The sequence below is a fragment of the Nelumbo nucifera genome, chromosome 5 (genome assembly GCF_055504915.1).
Source record: "Nelumbo nucifera cultivar China Antique chromosome 5, China Antique-T2T, whole genome shotgun sequence".
In the NCBI taxonomy this organism is placed as follows: Eukaryota; Viridiplantae; Streptophyta; class Magnoliopsida; order Proteales; family Nelumbonaceae; genus Nelumbo; species Nelumbo nucifera.
The window spans coordinates 15,031,846-15,047,321 of record NC_142653.1 but is presented as its reverse complement, the minus strand read 5'-3'; the positions used below and the strand labels follow the sequence as shown (position 1 = coordinate 15,047,321).

General features: G+C 37.0%; 1 protein-coding gene and 1 pseudogene across 3 annotated transcripts; both read left to right on the top strand.

Moving 5' to 3' along the window:
• The first annotated feature begins 874 nt into the window (after window positions 1–874).
• Window positions 875–1,948, top strand: LOC148791248 (E3 ubiquitin-protein ligase RZF1-like; annotated as a pseudogene).
• A 2,166-nt stretch (window positions 1,949–4,114) lies between these two features.
• LOC104604415 (histone H3.3) lies at window positions 4,115–5,652 on the top strand. 3 transcript variants are annotated; one of them, XM_010268729.3, is made up of 3 exons: window positions 4,115–4,254; window positions 4,893–5,041; window positions 5,143–5,652. In XM_010268729.3, exons 2-3 carry the CDS (start codon window positions 4,893–4,895, stop codon window positions 5,402–5,404), a joined length of 411 nt encoding a protein of 136 aa, XP_010267031.1. In that variant the 5' UTR covers window positions 4,115–4,254; the 3' UTR covers window positions 5,405–5,652. The 3 variants fall into 3 exon arrangements, with proteins under 3 accessions (XP_010267031.1, XP_010267040.1, XP_088744196.1); XM_010268738.3 differs by having other exon boundaries at window positions 4,146–4,254; window positions 4,841–5,041; XM_088888070.1 differs by having other exon boundaries at window positions 4,201–4,254; window positions 4,815–5,041.
• Window positions 5,653–15,476: the final 9,824 nt, after the last annotated feature.

Below are 15,476 nucleotides of genomic sequence, written 5' to 3'. Positions count from 1 at the left end.
GCTAAGATCTCATGAAGCGCATGCCTCAAGGGAAAAAGCACACTCGATAAATTACTATCTTTTTTTTTGTATTTTTTCAATAAGATAAATAGAGATGCTATTTACCTTTCTCATTCCCTTGAATAAATTTATGGAATTAAAAAAAAAAATTGATCATAGAATTTGGCATCTCCTAATCAAGTCAAATTAAGGTGGCGTTTGATAACACTTTTTAGACGTTTGAAGTTTGAAATATCTGCTTTTTAGATGCAATGCTTATTTGGTGTTGCATATGAAATATGATCTGAAAAATTTTTCCATATCTGAAATTTCAAAACTCAAGCTCGTCACTTAACGCACTCAAACGCATTTCAAACATGGCCTGAAGTAAAAAATACCCCTATTCTCTCTCTCTCTCTCCCCCTTGTCTTCCCACCACTACCGCTACAACTTGTAGCTCAATTGCAATGGAAGCGATTCTCTCTCTCAAGAGGGTGAGTAACAATAATAAGGGTAAAATACAAAACCTCCCTTGAGGTTTCTAATAATCATAAAAACTTCCCTTGAAGTTTCACTTTAGCAGAAACCTCCCCTAAGTTTTTAAAAAAATTGACAAAAACTTCCCTTCCGTCAATGACAAATATAGAAAACGTTAAACTGGTGAATCAAAATTTCAAAATACCTATTTTACCCTTTTACAAATTAGTTTATATCTATTTTTATTGAAATATGTTATCCTCTTTTCCTCTCCCGTATGTCGACAGAAGGGCTTTCGGAAGGCTTTGCATCGTTCTTCACTCATCCTTTCCTCTGGTTGGAGGAGATTGAAGATGGAGGGTTAGGTGGCAAGGCAGATCGTGAGGGAAATAGAGAATCACTTTCTACAACTCCAAAAGCCATTCCTTTCTCTATTCCTTTCTAATCTCTATACATGTATGCCTTCTTTCTATTAGTCTCTATTCATTGCATTCTCTCCACAAACAAACACAAATCCATAAACCAAGAAAGAAATCAAAATCCCATTTGAACTTGGAAGCTAGCAATTATGTCTGTAAGCCTTCCTCATGTAAGAGTCAATGGCATCGGGAGCTACCATCTTTACTGGTGTTACCAGTGCCAGCGAACAGTCAGGGTTGCTGCTTCCATCACATCTGAGATTTTTTGCCCCTGACATTTCGGTCGATTCCTCCATGAGCTTGACGTGGCCAAGCCCAGGTTTCTTCTTGACCTCATTGGTCTCGATTCATCTCCTGAGGCCCGGTTATTAGAAACCATGTCTCTCATGCTTGACCCCCAATGTGTCAGCCTGTTCATGATTTCGACGGGAGATTTCGCTTGGAACCGAAGGCTGAACTTCGGCATCGGCCCAGACGTTTGATTATAGTCCGACCCACTAATCGTCCTCGTCCGACCGGAACCATGTCCCCGCCGGAAAATCTGTTGCCCTGGGCTGTTGTCCCTAGAGATTACTTTGTCGGGCCAAGGTTGAATGAGCTGATTGAGGAATTGACCCAAAATGATCGGCTATTGCCTCCAGCACCTACTTCAACCATTGATGCCATGCCGAGAGAGAAAATCACAGAGACCCATTTGAAGGATTATTCACATTGTCCATATTGTAAGGAGTTTAAGATTAGTGAAGAAGTTAGGGAGATGTCATGTAAGCATGTTTACCATTGCGACTGCATTGTTCCTTGGTTGCAAATTCACAATTCTTGCCCAGCTTGTCGGCCACAAACTGCAGTCTTCATTTGATAATGATTTTTGTATTGATGATGTTGTGGATTCTCAAAGGGAGGAGGTCAGTAACTGCCACTGGCATAAGAACCACCAATGAAAGAAAAGTTTCAAGTTTCAATTGAGGTAAAATTGTATTACTTCTTTATCTCATTCGCTTACAATGGTTGTTCTCACAGACCAAAATTGCGGGCAGATCCAAATGAGCTGCCATATGCAGTGCTTCGAACAATTGGCCTTGATTGACTGCACCATCATCGTACATAGAGAACGTGACAATATTATCTTTGGAGTACTTCTGCACCAACAATTCCATGCCCACCATAAAAGCCAGACTCCTTCTTGTAGAAATGCATGGAGCCTCCCTTTCCCTTAGAGCAACCAGCTTGATGACCCATCAGTTCAGCAAAGGACTCGAGAAGGGTCCCACCCCAGCTGAGGAAAATACAGTGATCCAGGTAGGCCGTGATGATGCAGTCCTTCTTCATGATGGCTTCGCGATGGTAGCTTCCATGCCAATGGAGACGACTTCTTGGCCGTCATAGAGATGACAAAAACCGTGGATGAGCTTAGCCTTGTAGAGCGAGTCTGCAACGATCTCCATACGGCGCATGACGGTCATGTCTCTGAAAAAACTGAGGAGTTCCTTTGGGGTGGTTTCGACAGTGTGGGTGGGTGGGTCGATCTTGTGGCTGGAGACGGGGACACTGATTTGACGGTGATGATAGAAGTGTCATTGGCAGATGAGGAGAACGAGCGGCCTTCTGGCGGTATCAGTAAAAATAGATACAAACTCATTTGTAAAAGGGTAAAATAGGTATTTTGAAAATTTGATTCATCGATTTAACGTTTTCTATCTTTATCATTGACAAAGGGAGATTTTTGTTGAATTCTTTAAAAATTTAGGGGAGGTTTTTGCTAAAGTGCAACTCTAGGGGAAGTTTTTATGAGTGTCAGAAACTTCAAGGGAGGTTGTTATTATTATTATTATTTATACATTATTTTTACTAATTATTAATTATTTTAATATTATTTATTAAGCATTAATTTTTTTTATTAATTTTACTTGTGTTATTTATTAATTATTAATTATTTTTATTAACTAGTAATTTTTAATTATGTCATTATTTTTTATAAATTATTTTAATTTTCATTTGTGTAAAATATTAAATATTAATTATTTTAATATTTTTATAGTCATTAATTATTTTTTAATTAGTAATTCTTAATTATTATTTTTTATTTGTGTCGTTTCAATATTATTTTGAAGTTAAAAATTATTTTTTATAAGATAATGCGAATTGAACTCAACATTTCTAAATAGTATGTTTTAGGGGTAAAATAGTAAAATTAGTGAATTTTAGATGTCAAAGGGTTGATCCAATACAAACAAACTTATGGATTTAAAGCCTCTAAAAAGTAGAAAAGCACCTATGTCTTTTGAGATTTCATACACAAATAATATTTTTTTAACTTCTTAGATTTTAGATTCAAGATTTATCAAACACCACCTAAATTTTGATGGATACAGTTATGAAAAGAACACATTGTGTATATGCCCCTTGGATCATTGTGTTATTTTTACATTGGACCTGATTGTGTAATGTATAAAAAGTGAGAATGAACGATCTATTTCTAATGTGAAAGAGTAGCTCCTTCATTTTGTATTCAACATTACTTAATTTTCATTAAATTAATTAGAAATAGATATAACTAGATATTGTCTTAACTTCAAACTCTTTCCTTAAACTTTATGTTGAATGCTTGTTTGGTTATTGAGTATATTACTATTCATCATTTTAAAAGATAGGAACAAGATAATGATGAATTTGCACATGCAACACACGTGACCCACCATTATCCCTTATATAAGTGGAGGGCAATCCACCTCAAAAATTTAAAATTACAACCTTCTTCTAATCTACTAGTAGCCCTCTATAAATCGAATTATACTCATGAATTTAGCTTTAATCCACGGGCAGGATTCATTTTACTTATACGATCAGATTTCTAGATGGACTTAGTTATAAAAACCCCAGGATATAATAAAATTTAACAAATCTCGTACATTTCACGGGTCCCGTTAATTAAACGGATAGGAGGTCAACGGACAACGGCCCAATGCACTTCCGGATTCCAATTATATCCCCAAAAGTGCAAAAAATCCAAACCAAAGTGCGGAGCCAACGAAACTACCATTGAAAGACACAAAAAAGGCGTTGTAAAATATCACAGCGATCCTCTTAGGGAAGGATTCAACCAATAGGAAGCGAGTATTGAAGTGTGACGATCCGCCCCGGGGAAAAAGTGCATATCGCAGCCGTTGGCATCAGTCAAAGAAACACAACGGCAGCCAATTTCCACCGTTGGATATCAAAACGGAAAAAAACACAGTATAAGAGTATCGTAACCGTCCAATTGGGCATTACCGCCGACACATTCTGTCTATAAATAGGGGATTTACCGCACCTTATTCCGAACTTTAGTTTATATTGATTTGAGCGGGAGTCGGGCGGAAATCAATCCAAAGACAGAGAGGTAAGCATCGGTTTCTCTTTCTCTTTTTTAATTTTTAATTAGTCTTAGGTTTCATCCATTGTTCATTCAATGATAATTGTTATTTTTCAATCTATGCTAATTTCTTTCTGGAGAATCGGAGATGATTATTCTTTCGTTTTTTCCTCTAGGAAATCTTAGATTGTTTTTGTTTCTATTGTCTAGGCAGGTCTTTCTTGTTTGAAATTGTTGGATATCTATCTATACATTTTTCGTCAGGCTATTCTAGATTTGTATTTATTTAAATTTGATCAGCCTATCTCATACAGTCTCAATGTTTTTTTTTTTCAAAATTTTGGGATTAAATCTATAGGCTCAACATTCACCTAGAGTTAGGGTTTCTTTGGTCTCTTGTTTCTTAGAATTGCACTTTGTGTAGAATTCGATTTAGTTCCAAACAAGGAACGAATATTCCGTTTGGCCTATACATGATGGACGCTGTGAACTCTATTTTTTCTGGTGTATCTTGAAGGGTTTTGAAATAGTATTTACTTTCTGAAAGTACTATATTTATTTCAAAGGGGGTTATTTTTTCCTCTCAGGTGTAATTTATGTTCATATTTATTAGGATTATTTCGAAAGATTTTGATCGTTCGACCTTGGAAATTTTGCAAATATAGATGGCTCGTACGAAGCAAACTGCTCGCAAGTCCACGGGAGGAAAGGCACCCAGGAAGCAGCTCGCTACCAAGGCAGCTCGTAAATCTGCACCGACCACCGGAGGTGTGAAGAAACCTCACAGATACCGTCCAGGAACTGTTGCCCTCCGGTAAGAGGCGAAGATCTTGGTTGTCTTTCCGTTGTTGCTTGCACGCAAATGTTTGTTTGTTGACCAAACTTGTTATTCATTCTATTCTTGGTATCATATAGTGAAATTCGCAAGTACCAGAAGAGTACGGAGCTCCTTATCAGGAAACTTCCGTTCCAGAGGCTTGTTCGTGAAATCGCTCAGGACTTTAAAACGGATCTCCGTTTCCAAAGCCACGCTGTGTTGGCCTTGCAGGAGGCGGCCGAAGCATACCTAGTGGGACTGTTTGAAGACACTAACCTCTGTGCCATCCATGCCAAGCGAGTCACGATCATGCCCAAGGACATCCAGTTGGCTCGTAGGATCCGTGGTGAGAGGGCCTGAAGCTGGTGTTTGATCTACCATCAACAATGGTGTTGGCTGGGAGGTGTTGCTACTGTTTTGTTCATTTTTTTTTTTAAATCTTTTTTAAGAAATAGGACTTAAAACAAGTTGTAGTAAGTGAATACAATGATGACTCTTCCGTGGTACATATGGTGGTGTGATGTGCAGTTTAACATGGATGGAGTTTACAATTTTTTTTGGAACTTGGTGTAGATTGTTCTGTCTAATTTGTTGAAACCGATTTTCCATTTCCTTGTCTTTTGATGTGATTTTCGTCCAAACCACAAACGTGCGCCTATGCTTTCCTTGCTTGCTTGTTGCGCGGACATTGTTCATTCGTTTAGTAAATGGCGGGGTGAGGCAATGAAGGATGGTGGTCGAAGGCCCTTTTTTGTGGTTTTGACCGAATGTTTTTAATCGGTTTTTTGATTTTCTGAGCGAATGACAAATCGGTTGAAGGCCCTTTCTTATGTGATGATGTAATAATGTTTTCAGTATGTTCTTGTGTTTGTAAAACGGCTATTCTTACTGTTTGAAAGTGTATCCGTATTGTGCTTCATTCAACTCAAATCTGTTTGAAATTCTTCGATTAGTAGTTCCACTAAAATTCATCGCTCTCCGCAGCCGAGTGAATTGAATGACAACCCCACCTTGCACAGTAACCATCAACCCCCACCTTGTGTGGTTGATTGAGTATGTGGAATTGGGAAATGAAGGAAGTTCTAATTGAAAATAGATTTGCTTGTTGATTATGGATGGTTCGAAGTGCTAAATTTTCTGTTTCGCTGAAAATATGTCAGGGGGTTCTACATTCACAAGTCACTACTCGGGGAAAAGTAGTTTTTTTTTTTTTTTGTGAAAAACTATAATACCAGAAATACAAGATCCCGGGAATGGCATGGACCAAGCACAACCCGTTTGTAAGATCGATCCATTCAATCATGTAAGTGATGTGAAATGGTTTCAAAATTAATCTGGACCATGGAAGTGTTGTAAAAAGTGCTATTAAACATCCAGAAAAAAGTGGACCATGTAATGGTGTACTGAGATTATCCTGAACTCAAACCCGTTTGTAAGATCGATCCATTCAATCATGTAAGTGATGTGAAATGGTTTCAAAATTAATCTGGACCATGGAAGTGTTGTAAAAAGTGCTATTAAACATCCAGAAAAAAGTGGACCATGTAATGGTGTACTGAGATTATCCTGAACTCAAACCTGTCTATTGAGATCAGTGCATTGATCTCAATAATCCACAAATGATGGACCAAGAGTCAGGTAAGCTGGACCCATCTAGATGCTTGAAATCTGCACCAAAAGTTTAAGCTATCAAAGTAGCCTTGTGATGTCAATTATTAAATCTCATCCATCGGAGTGTCAAGTAATACATTAACATTTCTAAAATCTAAGCCAAATGATGCCCAAATAATCCTAATATCTTTCTTTTTTGGGTAAATGAGTAAATAAACCTAATATCGAAACTATCAAAATGACCTAAGCTCCGCTAATGAGGGATGTTTTGATGATAGTATCTAGGATGTCAAAGCAATTTATTATACAGTGCAAATACATATAAAATAATACAAAATATTAGGCTTTGCACTCTACATTAACAATTTGAGACAACTCTCTAATTATACCACCAGATCTGATTGACTACAACTTTATTTTAGCTTCATTTGCAAATCAATCAACACTTGTATATGACAAAATTTAACATTTAATTTCGTGGTTCTAACAAGTAACAAAACGAAGGCAATCTTCAGTTAAATTCGTTATGCTTCAGGCCAGCATTTTCACTATTTGTTTGATTAGACCTGCTTTGCTTTCACTAAGGGTGTTAATGGACCTGTTATGGATTGGACCCCATCCAGTCCGAATTCAATTTGGATGGATTGGACGGACCAATAAAACATATTTGATTGGACCAATCCGGTCCAAAATATTTATTAAATTGGATTGGACCTGGTCAAGGTTCAAAGTATCGTTACGTATCGGTCCATAACGGCTGATACGTATCATTCTGGGACCTTTTCGATATGCCCCTACAGTGGGTGTATCAGGGGTTTGACAGGTTCAGGGGATGGAGGGGTCTTAGACCGTCTCCCCTGAATCAGTTTTGAAAAAAAATAAAAAAGGGCGTATTGATATTTTGAACATTAGACCTGGTCTGTCTGTAATAAATTTATATTGGATTATGTTGGATTAAGCCAATATATGGTCCATTGATATAAGATAAGAATATGTGTCAATGGACCGAGTTTAAATTAAAATCAATCTAAATCAAAATAAATTTGAACAGATTGAATAATCCAGACATTAAATTGGACTGGTCCAAAACATTCATTGAATTAGATTGAACCTGATCCATTTATAATGAACTCACATTAGACTGGATCAGATTGGACCAAATCCAGTCCAATTGACACCCCTAGCTTTCACCTCCTCCGATCTAAGCCATTAAAATAACCACCCAGCTCAGTGGATTAATCGTAAGTTCGTAACCATCCGAAAAAGTTATCTTTAGACTTTAGTCTACATGACCTCTACTGCCATTGCCTCGACACTGCTGCCACTTTGTTTTGAAATTTCGGATACATTGTCACTTCTTTTTGACCTTTTCCTTCCTCACCACCTCATATGAATGGTTTTCAAAATCGGATCGGACCATACAATGAGACGAGTTGATTTGGGAACCAGTTAGGTAATCGGTTCTTTTTCATCTTAAAACCATTTTTGGGCCAAAACCGATTATTTGATTAGCAACCTGCTGACCCAGGTAGTTGAACCATTGATCCATCGACTCAAATAATTCTTTTGGCTGTTTTTATTTTATTTATTTTTAATTTTTTAAATCAGAACAAATTATCTATTCGAACTATTCGACCCAAGGACCAGTGGCCAGAACAATTCCGTATCCCGTCTGATCTTTAAAACCTTGCTCATGTATATTTTCCATCACAGCCGATCCATTTAATGTGATTTTGGCCTTCACCGTTATTGCTTATAACAAGCTCTTTATTCTAATTTGCTATTTCTAGCTACCACATCAAATTTCCTCTAATATACCTCCAGTGTGATAACATATCGTATTCGTTTGTATATAGAATGAATTCAGAGGTGCAGATGGATCAGGTTGGGTTCGATGAGGGTTGAAGGACAACCCATCTACCAAGTACCAACCATTCTCGTCCTTTAGAAATCCACTTTTTTTAATATATACATAGATTGCAACGCAACCTAATTCACCCACCATTTGAATATTTAAATCGATGTAAATATATTCTTTTTAACAGAAGAAAGGATTTAGAAAATATGTAAACTAGTAATCCAAGTTTCAAGTAATTGTTTACCCCCCCAAAAAAAACCTTCGTGTGTTAACACAAGTGGATAACCATAACCAATTAACCCAACCTAACCCTCTCTTTTTTACTTTTTTTTTGGCAACCAAAAGCATAAAAATCATTCATTACTGAAATTGTTGTACACCAGTTCATTAACATTTTCATCAAAACATGTATTACATGTATGATATGCTAACATATGAGCTAATGCATTGTGACGTCTACTAATATGTATAAACATAACCTGATTCATAGTATTTTCAATATCCTAAATTTGTGCTCTCTCTATATATATACATATTTACTTATTTAGATACATATATATAAATATATGTATACATATTTATACAAATACATACATATATACATACATAAATAAATAAATATATATATATATATATATATGTGTGTGTGTGTATGTGTATAATTTTAGAGTGGATTCATTGATCAACTTGAATCTGATTTGGGCCCGAACCCAATCCAAATTCATCAAATTACAGTATGGGTTAAGCTCGGGTTGGGAAAATCGGACTTGACCTTGGGCTCGGTCTAGGCTCGAGCCTTAAGTCTAAATTTTATGGCCGGGCCCAAGTTGATCATAAACCCAATCCAACATGCCCAACTTGCACCCCTAAGCTCATTGTTTGTGCCTGCTAACTTCTCAATTATAGTTTGAGACCTTGGTGTAGCCCAATTATTGTGTCGTTTTGAGACCTTGGATTATGCTCCATCATAACTTCCTATGGCTTTGCATTTTTTACCCTCTGTTGCAACAATGGAGTTTTGATTGGAGAGTATAACCAAAACCATAGCCAGCATTACTAATTGCAGGATCAAAAGACCCATCAGTGAACACTTTAACTGTGATCTCTTCTTGAGCTTGACCCCGATTTGTCTCATCATTTTGGTCTAATTTCTTTGGTTGCTGTTGCTCCTACTGAAGCATGTAATGCTAAGCTTTACAAACCAGAGTTTGTGAGTCAATGAATTTATTCTGAAACACTCAATGTTATTTTCATTTTTGCATCCCATATTAATTTCATGATAATGCAAATTCGCGCAAAAAGATTATATTTTTCTTTCTTGTTAAGTGAGGAAGGAAGATTATTCTACCACTCCCCAACAATGATGTGCAAAGGTTTTTGAGCAACCATGTGTATGCCACAAAACAACTTTTGAGAAAGGGCAAAGGAAAAATAAGTGGTGGAAATTTTCTAATTGCTGCTTGCATAGATCACAACTTGTGTCCTCCTCTTTGTATTTATATTTTATCTTCTGTGATAAGACCACCCCAATAAGCCTTCCAAGTAAAAACTTGAAATTTGTATAGCATTTTGGTACTCCAGATTCTGGACAGGAGTTTGATGATGTTGGTTGTTGGTGTAGGAAAGCCAAATAAGCAGACCTTACTGTATATTTTCCTTGTTTGTTCTGAGTCTATAAGATTGTATCAGAATGATCCCTACGGCTTAGGTGTACCTGAAGAATGTTTATTATAGTTATCTCATAAAAAATGTCTCTGACTTTGTCTATATCCCAACTTCCATAATCTTTTATTAGATTTGAAACCATGCATCTGATTCGTGAATGCCCCCAAGTGGTATTTGGTATTGATATTTTACCTGCTAAAGTGGGGACCCAAGGATCACTTAGAGTATTTGCCTTGTGACCATCCTTGACTTTCCAGCAAGTATTTGCTTTAAAAATTTTCACCATTTTCATTGCTTGCCTCCACCAATTTGAACCTTGCTTTGTGAGCTTCTCATCAAAGAAACTATTTTGTTTTTATCATTGCAACCCACAAATTATTTTCTTCATTTAAGTCTCCAGACTTGCTTTCCAAATAAAGCCAAATTCATCACTCTTCCTTTTCGAAAACCCAAACCTCCTTAGTGCTTTTGTTTGCAGAATTTGTCCCAAGCAATTGAATGTAATTTCTTCTTTTCTATATCATTTCCCCATTAGAAACCCTTTGTCTTCTTTCTATATCTCTCAATATCTAAATGGAAATATAAAAGTTGACATTGTGTATATGGGAATCGCTCGAGCTACAGCCTGAATCAAAGTTGTCCTTCCAGCTTGGGACAACGACTTCGCTTTCCAAGTTCACAATTAATTTTGCACTCTCTCCTCTATTTCTTTAAACTGATGTTGACCTCTACAAGTTGTATAGATATAAGAGCCTAAATATTTTTCTTTGGATCCCAATGTTCTCATCCCATGTATCTCATTAACATCCTTTTATGTCTTTCATGTACATTTTTACTAAAATACATTCCAGACTTAGAGAAATTGATTTTTTGTCCTGAAAATTTTTCAAAAATGTAAGAGCTTGTTTCAAATTGAAGAGATTTTCCTTATCATTCTTAAAAAATATCATACAATCATCGGCAAAAAATAAATGTGTGATGCTTAGATTTGAGCCAGCAATCTTATATTTAGGGGTGAGCAAAAAAAACCAATAAACCGAATCGACCGAAAAAACCGACCGAAATCGAACTGCAAAATTGGTTAGCTGAACCGGTCAGTTCGGTTTGATATTCTTAAAAAATCGACAGTTTTGGTTCGGTTTCGATTAACCATTTAAAAAAAATGGCGATTAACCGAACCGACCAATATATATACAGTAATATATATTTATATAATAATATATATATATTTTTGAAAATCAAATTGAAAGGTTCGAAGAGAAAGGCTGAAAGTCTCAAATTTCCAGAGTGCCAGACTGCTGACTGCCAGTTTCTCAGTCTCTTTGAAAATCGAAACTTTCAGCCTTTCTCTTTGAAGTTTGAAACCTAAACCTTCTCTTAGTTCTCTGTTTCTAACTCTCTGTCTCTCTTACTCTTTGTCTCTTCAAGTTCGAAACCTAAACCTTCTCTCAGTTCTCTGTTTCTCACTCTCTCAGTTTTTCTTACTTTGTCTCTTCAAGTTTGAAACCTAAACCTTCTCTCAGTTCTCAGTTCTCTTCTTGCCTGTTATCTCCGCCACGTGGCCCGCGCCAAGCACCAGCACCAAGCGACAATGGTGGTTGCCGCCTCGCCGACAAGCAAGCACCAACGCCATCTCTATATCTCTCTCTTCTCTCTCTCTCTCTCTCTCTCTCTCTCATCTCTCTTCTCTGCGTCTCCGCTAGGTGCCACCTCTCAAACTCTCACTTCAGGCGACAACCGACAGCAATCACCGGTACCAGCCAGTCCGACACCGGCAGTTTTAGTTATTTTTTTTTATTTCAATTGCATAAAAAAACCGAAAACCCAAACCACGGTTAACCAGTTGCATCGATTTGGTTTCGGTTTGGGTATTTAAAAAACCGATTAGGTTGGTTTGGTTTGAAAAAATACCCCACGATTTGATAAATTGAACTGTGAGCACCCCTACTTATATCCTTCAATATTCCCTTCTGCAACTTCTTTTTCCAAAATCGCTGAGAGTACTTGCATCCCCAAGATGAAAAGGTATGGGGATATTGGATTCCCCTACCAAAGACCCCTTTTTATTTTAAAATGCCCAAAAATGCCACCATTCAATTTTATTTCAAAACTAGGACTACTAATGTATTGATGCACTAGATTACACCATTTTCGTGGAAAACCCATTTTTCTCATCCTTGCCATTAAGAACTGCCATCTCATTCTATCATATGCTTTTGACATATCAATTTTGATGATTATCCACCTTTTTCCTTTATTTTTTTTTTTCATCTTGTGAATAATTTCCTTTGGTAGCAAAATGTGATCTGTTATTTGTCTTCCTTTCAAGAAACCAGCTTGGTTTGGGGAGACTATTTCTTGTAATACTGGTTGTAACTTCCCCACCTTCCATTTGTTTATTATTTCATATACTATATTACAAAGGTTTATGGGTCTATACTGAAGTGCTGATTCAGGGCTTTTGCACATAGGTATAAACACTAAGTTTGTGTTGTTCCACTCTTTCAATAGGGACTCACAATTGAAAAATACCACCACTGATTGATAGATGTCCTCCCCCAACAAGTTCCAATATTTCTGAAAGAAAAATGTTGTAAAACCATCTGATCTAGGTGCTTTATGTGGATTCATTGATTTCACAGCATTAAGAACCTCTTCTTTAATTGGCCCCTTCTCCAACATAGAGATATGTTCTCTATTTAAGCTTGGTAAGTTAAGATTTTGGATCCATGACTCTTGAAAATCTTCTTCTACATCCCCTATTGACTGAATAGCTTCTTTAAACACCTTAACTATTTCCTTATTTTTTGTCAACCATTCCCCTATACTTCCTTTTATTCCTTCAACTCCTTATGTTCTCCTTTTAAACTTGGTCATTTGATCGGAAAATTTTGTATTTTTATCCCCGTCTTTCAACCACAATTCCCTAGACTTCAACCTCCATATCTCTTCTTGTTTTTCCAACCACATCTCATATTGTTCTTGATAATTCTTTAAGAGCCCTTGAATTTTTTTTTGTTCTTCCTTGAAGAGCAATTCTTGAATTTTTGAATCGAGTTTTTTCAAAATTTCCTCAATCCACCCAAATTTCTCCTTATTCCATGTTTTCAGTTGTGCCTTGCATTTTTTTTTTGTTTTTAAATTCACAGTAATATTGTAAGCTTTAGAGCCTCTTCTGTTTTGTCTCCAAACATTTTCAATAATTTTAGGACAGTCTTCCACATGAGTAAGAAATGAAACTGAGATTTAACACCCTCTGTATTAGTGTTTGTTCTTAGTAAAATGGGACAATGATCTGAACATAGTCGAGGTAAATTCTCCACACTTGCCTTTGGAAAGACGTCTAACCGTTTTTGCGAAACAAACACTTTATCCAACCTTTCAAGAACTTTCTTCCCTCCTGATTGACCGTTTGTCCATGTATAGGGAGGGCCTATAAATCCCAAGTCTTGTAAGGCAAAAAAATTAATTGTTGTTTCCATTTGTTTAGATAAGTTGTGGGACTTTGAAGCTCTCTTCTTTTAGTCTCTAAGCATCATCAAATCATTCATGTCTCCTATTAAAACCCAAGGGGTGTTTCTGAGATTAGGAATTTGCCTCATTTTCTCCCAAAACTCAGCTCTACTCTCTCTTTGAGGATGGCCGTAGATGAAGAAAATTTCCCATGCCACTTGTGGGGGGGGGGGGGGGGGGGTGATTTGCAAGTCATTTTTCCATTAGCATAATAGACCGCTTGAACGCCCTTGAGCTTCAACAAACACATGATTCTGATAATTTAAGAACTTAATCAGCTTCTTGTTCCCCTTTGTTGATAATTTGGTTTCTGAAAGAAACAAGGTATCTGGGTTTTGTTTGTTCACCAAATGTTTGATATGGTCCTGAGTTTTTGGGCTATTTCCCCTCTAACATTCCAAGCAAGTATTTTTAGCACGATTAAAACAGAGGTAGAATACTAGGGAGGTACATGACCACACTTTCTGTATGCAATGCGCTAATTTCTTGACTTCGACCTTTCATCAAACAATTGATGTCTCCAAGTTTTTTTTTTTTTGGGTCGAAATGTCTGGTATGTGCTAGTAGACACATTGGATATGAAAGCAGGATAATTTGCAGGGCCCTGAATCGTATATCAAAATATAGGCTGGTTGTCGGATTTGCAAGCTGGATATCGGATTTAGAGGCTGGATGCCGAACTTGTAAACTTAGACGCTGTTTTTAGGCTAACCGCCGGAGTTTTCACCTTGTAGGCTGGTTGCCGGAGTTTTCACTTACAGGCTGGTCGCCGAAGTTTTCACTTACAGGCTGGTCGCTGGAGTTTTCACCTTGTAGGCTGGTTGCTCAGCCCATATTTCACCCACATCCAAAAATGGGTTTTGGTTGATTGTAAGTGGATGGGTCAAGTTTGTTGAGTCACACCAATCACCAAAATACGGAGAAAACATTATCTGTGACCAGCCTCACAGAACAATTCAACAACGCGAATGTGTTAATCAGGTACCGGTTTGACATGATATTTTATTTTTTTCATCACAATAATCACCAGAGGTCGTTCAATAATCAGGTAACCCTTTTTTATATTTTTTTCTAGGAAAATCTATGACAAGGGAAAGATATGAAATAGAAAGAATTTTGATTAATCAAAATCCATTCATGAATTTTAATAGATAACACTTGATTGACTACCACACTCGGTTAATTTTTTAGATATCATACCTTTTCATATCATAGGCGAACCCTTTCTTTTTTGTTGGAGGAAAAAAGTGTGTTCTACTTTCTTAAACCCCAATTTAGTTCCCCAAATGGCATATTATAAGATGGAGTAATACATAGACCTGTTTATGGGCCGGGTAGCCCGATGGCCCGGCCCGGCCCACACCCCGGCCGGGCTTGGTCATATAATTAGGCCCGTGGGCCTGACCTCGGGCTTAACACAGTAAGTCCGATTGTATTTCGGGTCGGGTTCGGGATTTGTCAAAAAAGCCCGGCCCGAGCCCGGTCCGACTTGATTCAGTATTATATATTTTATAAAATATATAATATGTATTTTATATATTATATAAAAAATATAATATTTATTAAAATATATATTTATAATTTAATATATATATATATTTTATTCTTTTCTTTATAATTTCAATCTATCTCTCTCTTTATTCAGCTGCTTCAACATTAATAATAATAATAATATAGGCTAAATTTCGGGCCCGGGCCCAGGCTCGGGCTTCGGGCATTTTATGAGGGCCAGGCTCGGGCCCAAATTATAGGCCTGATGGTCGGGTCGGGCTCGGGCTCGGGCTC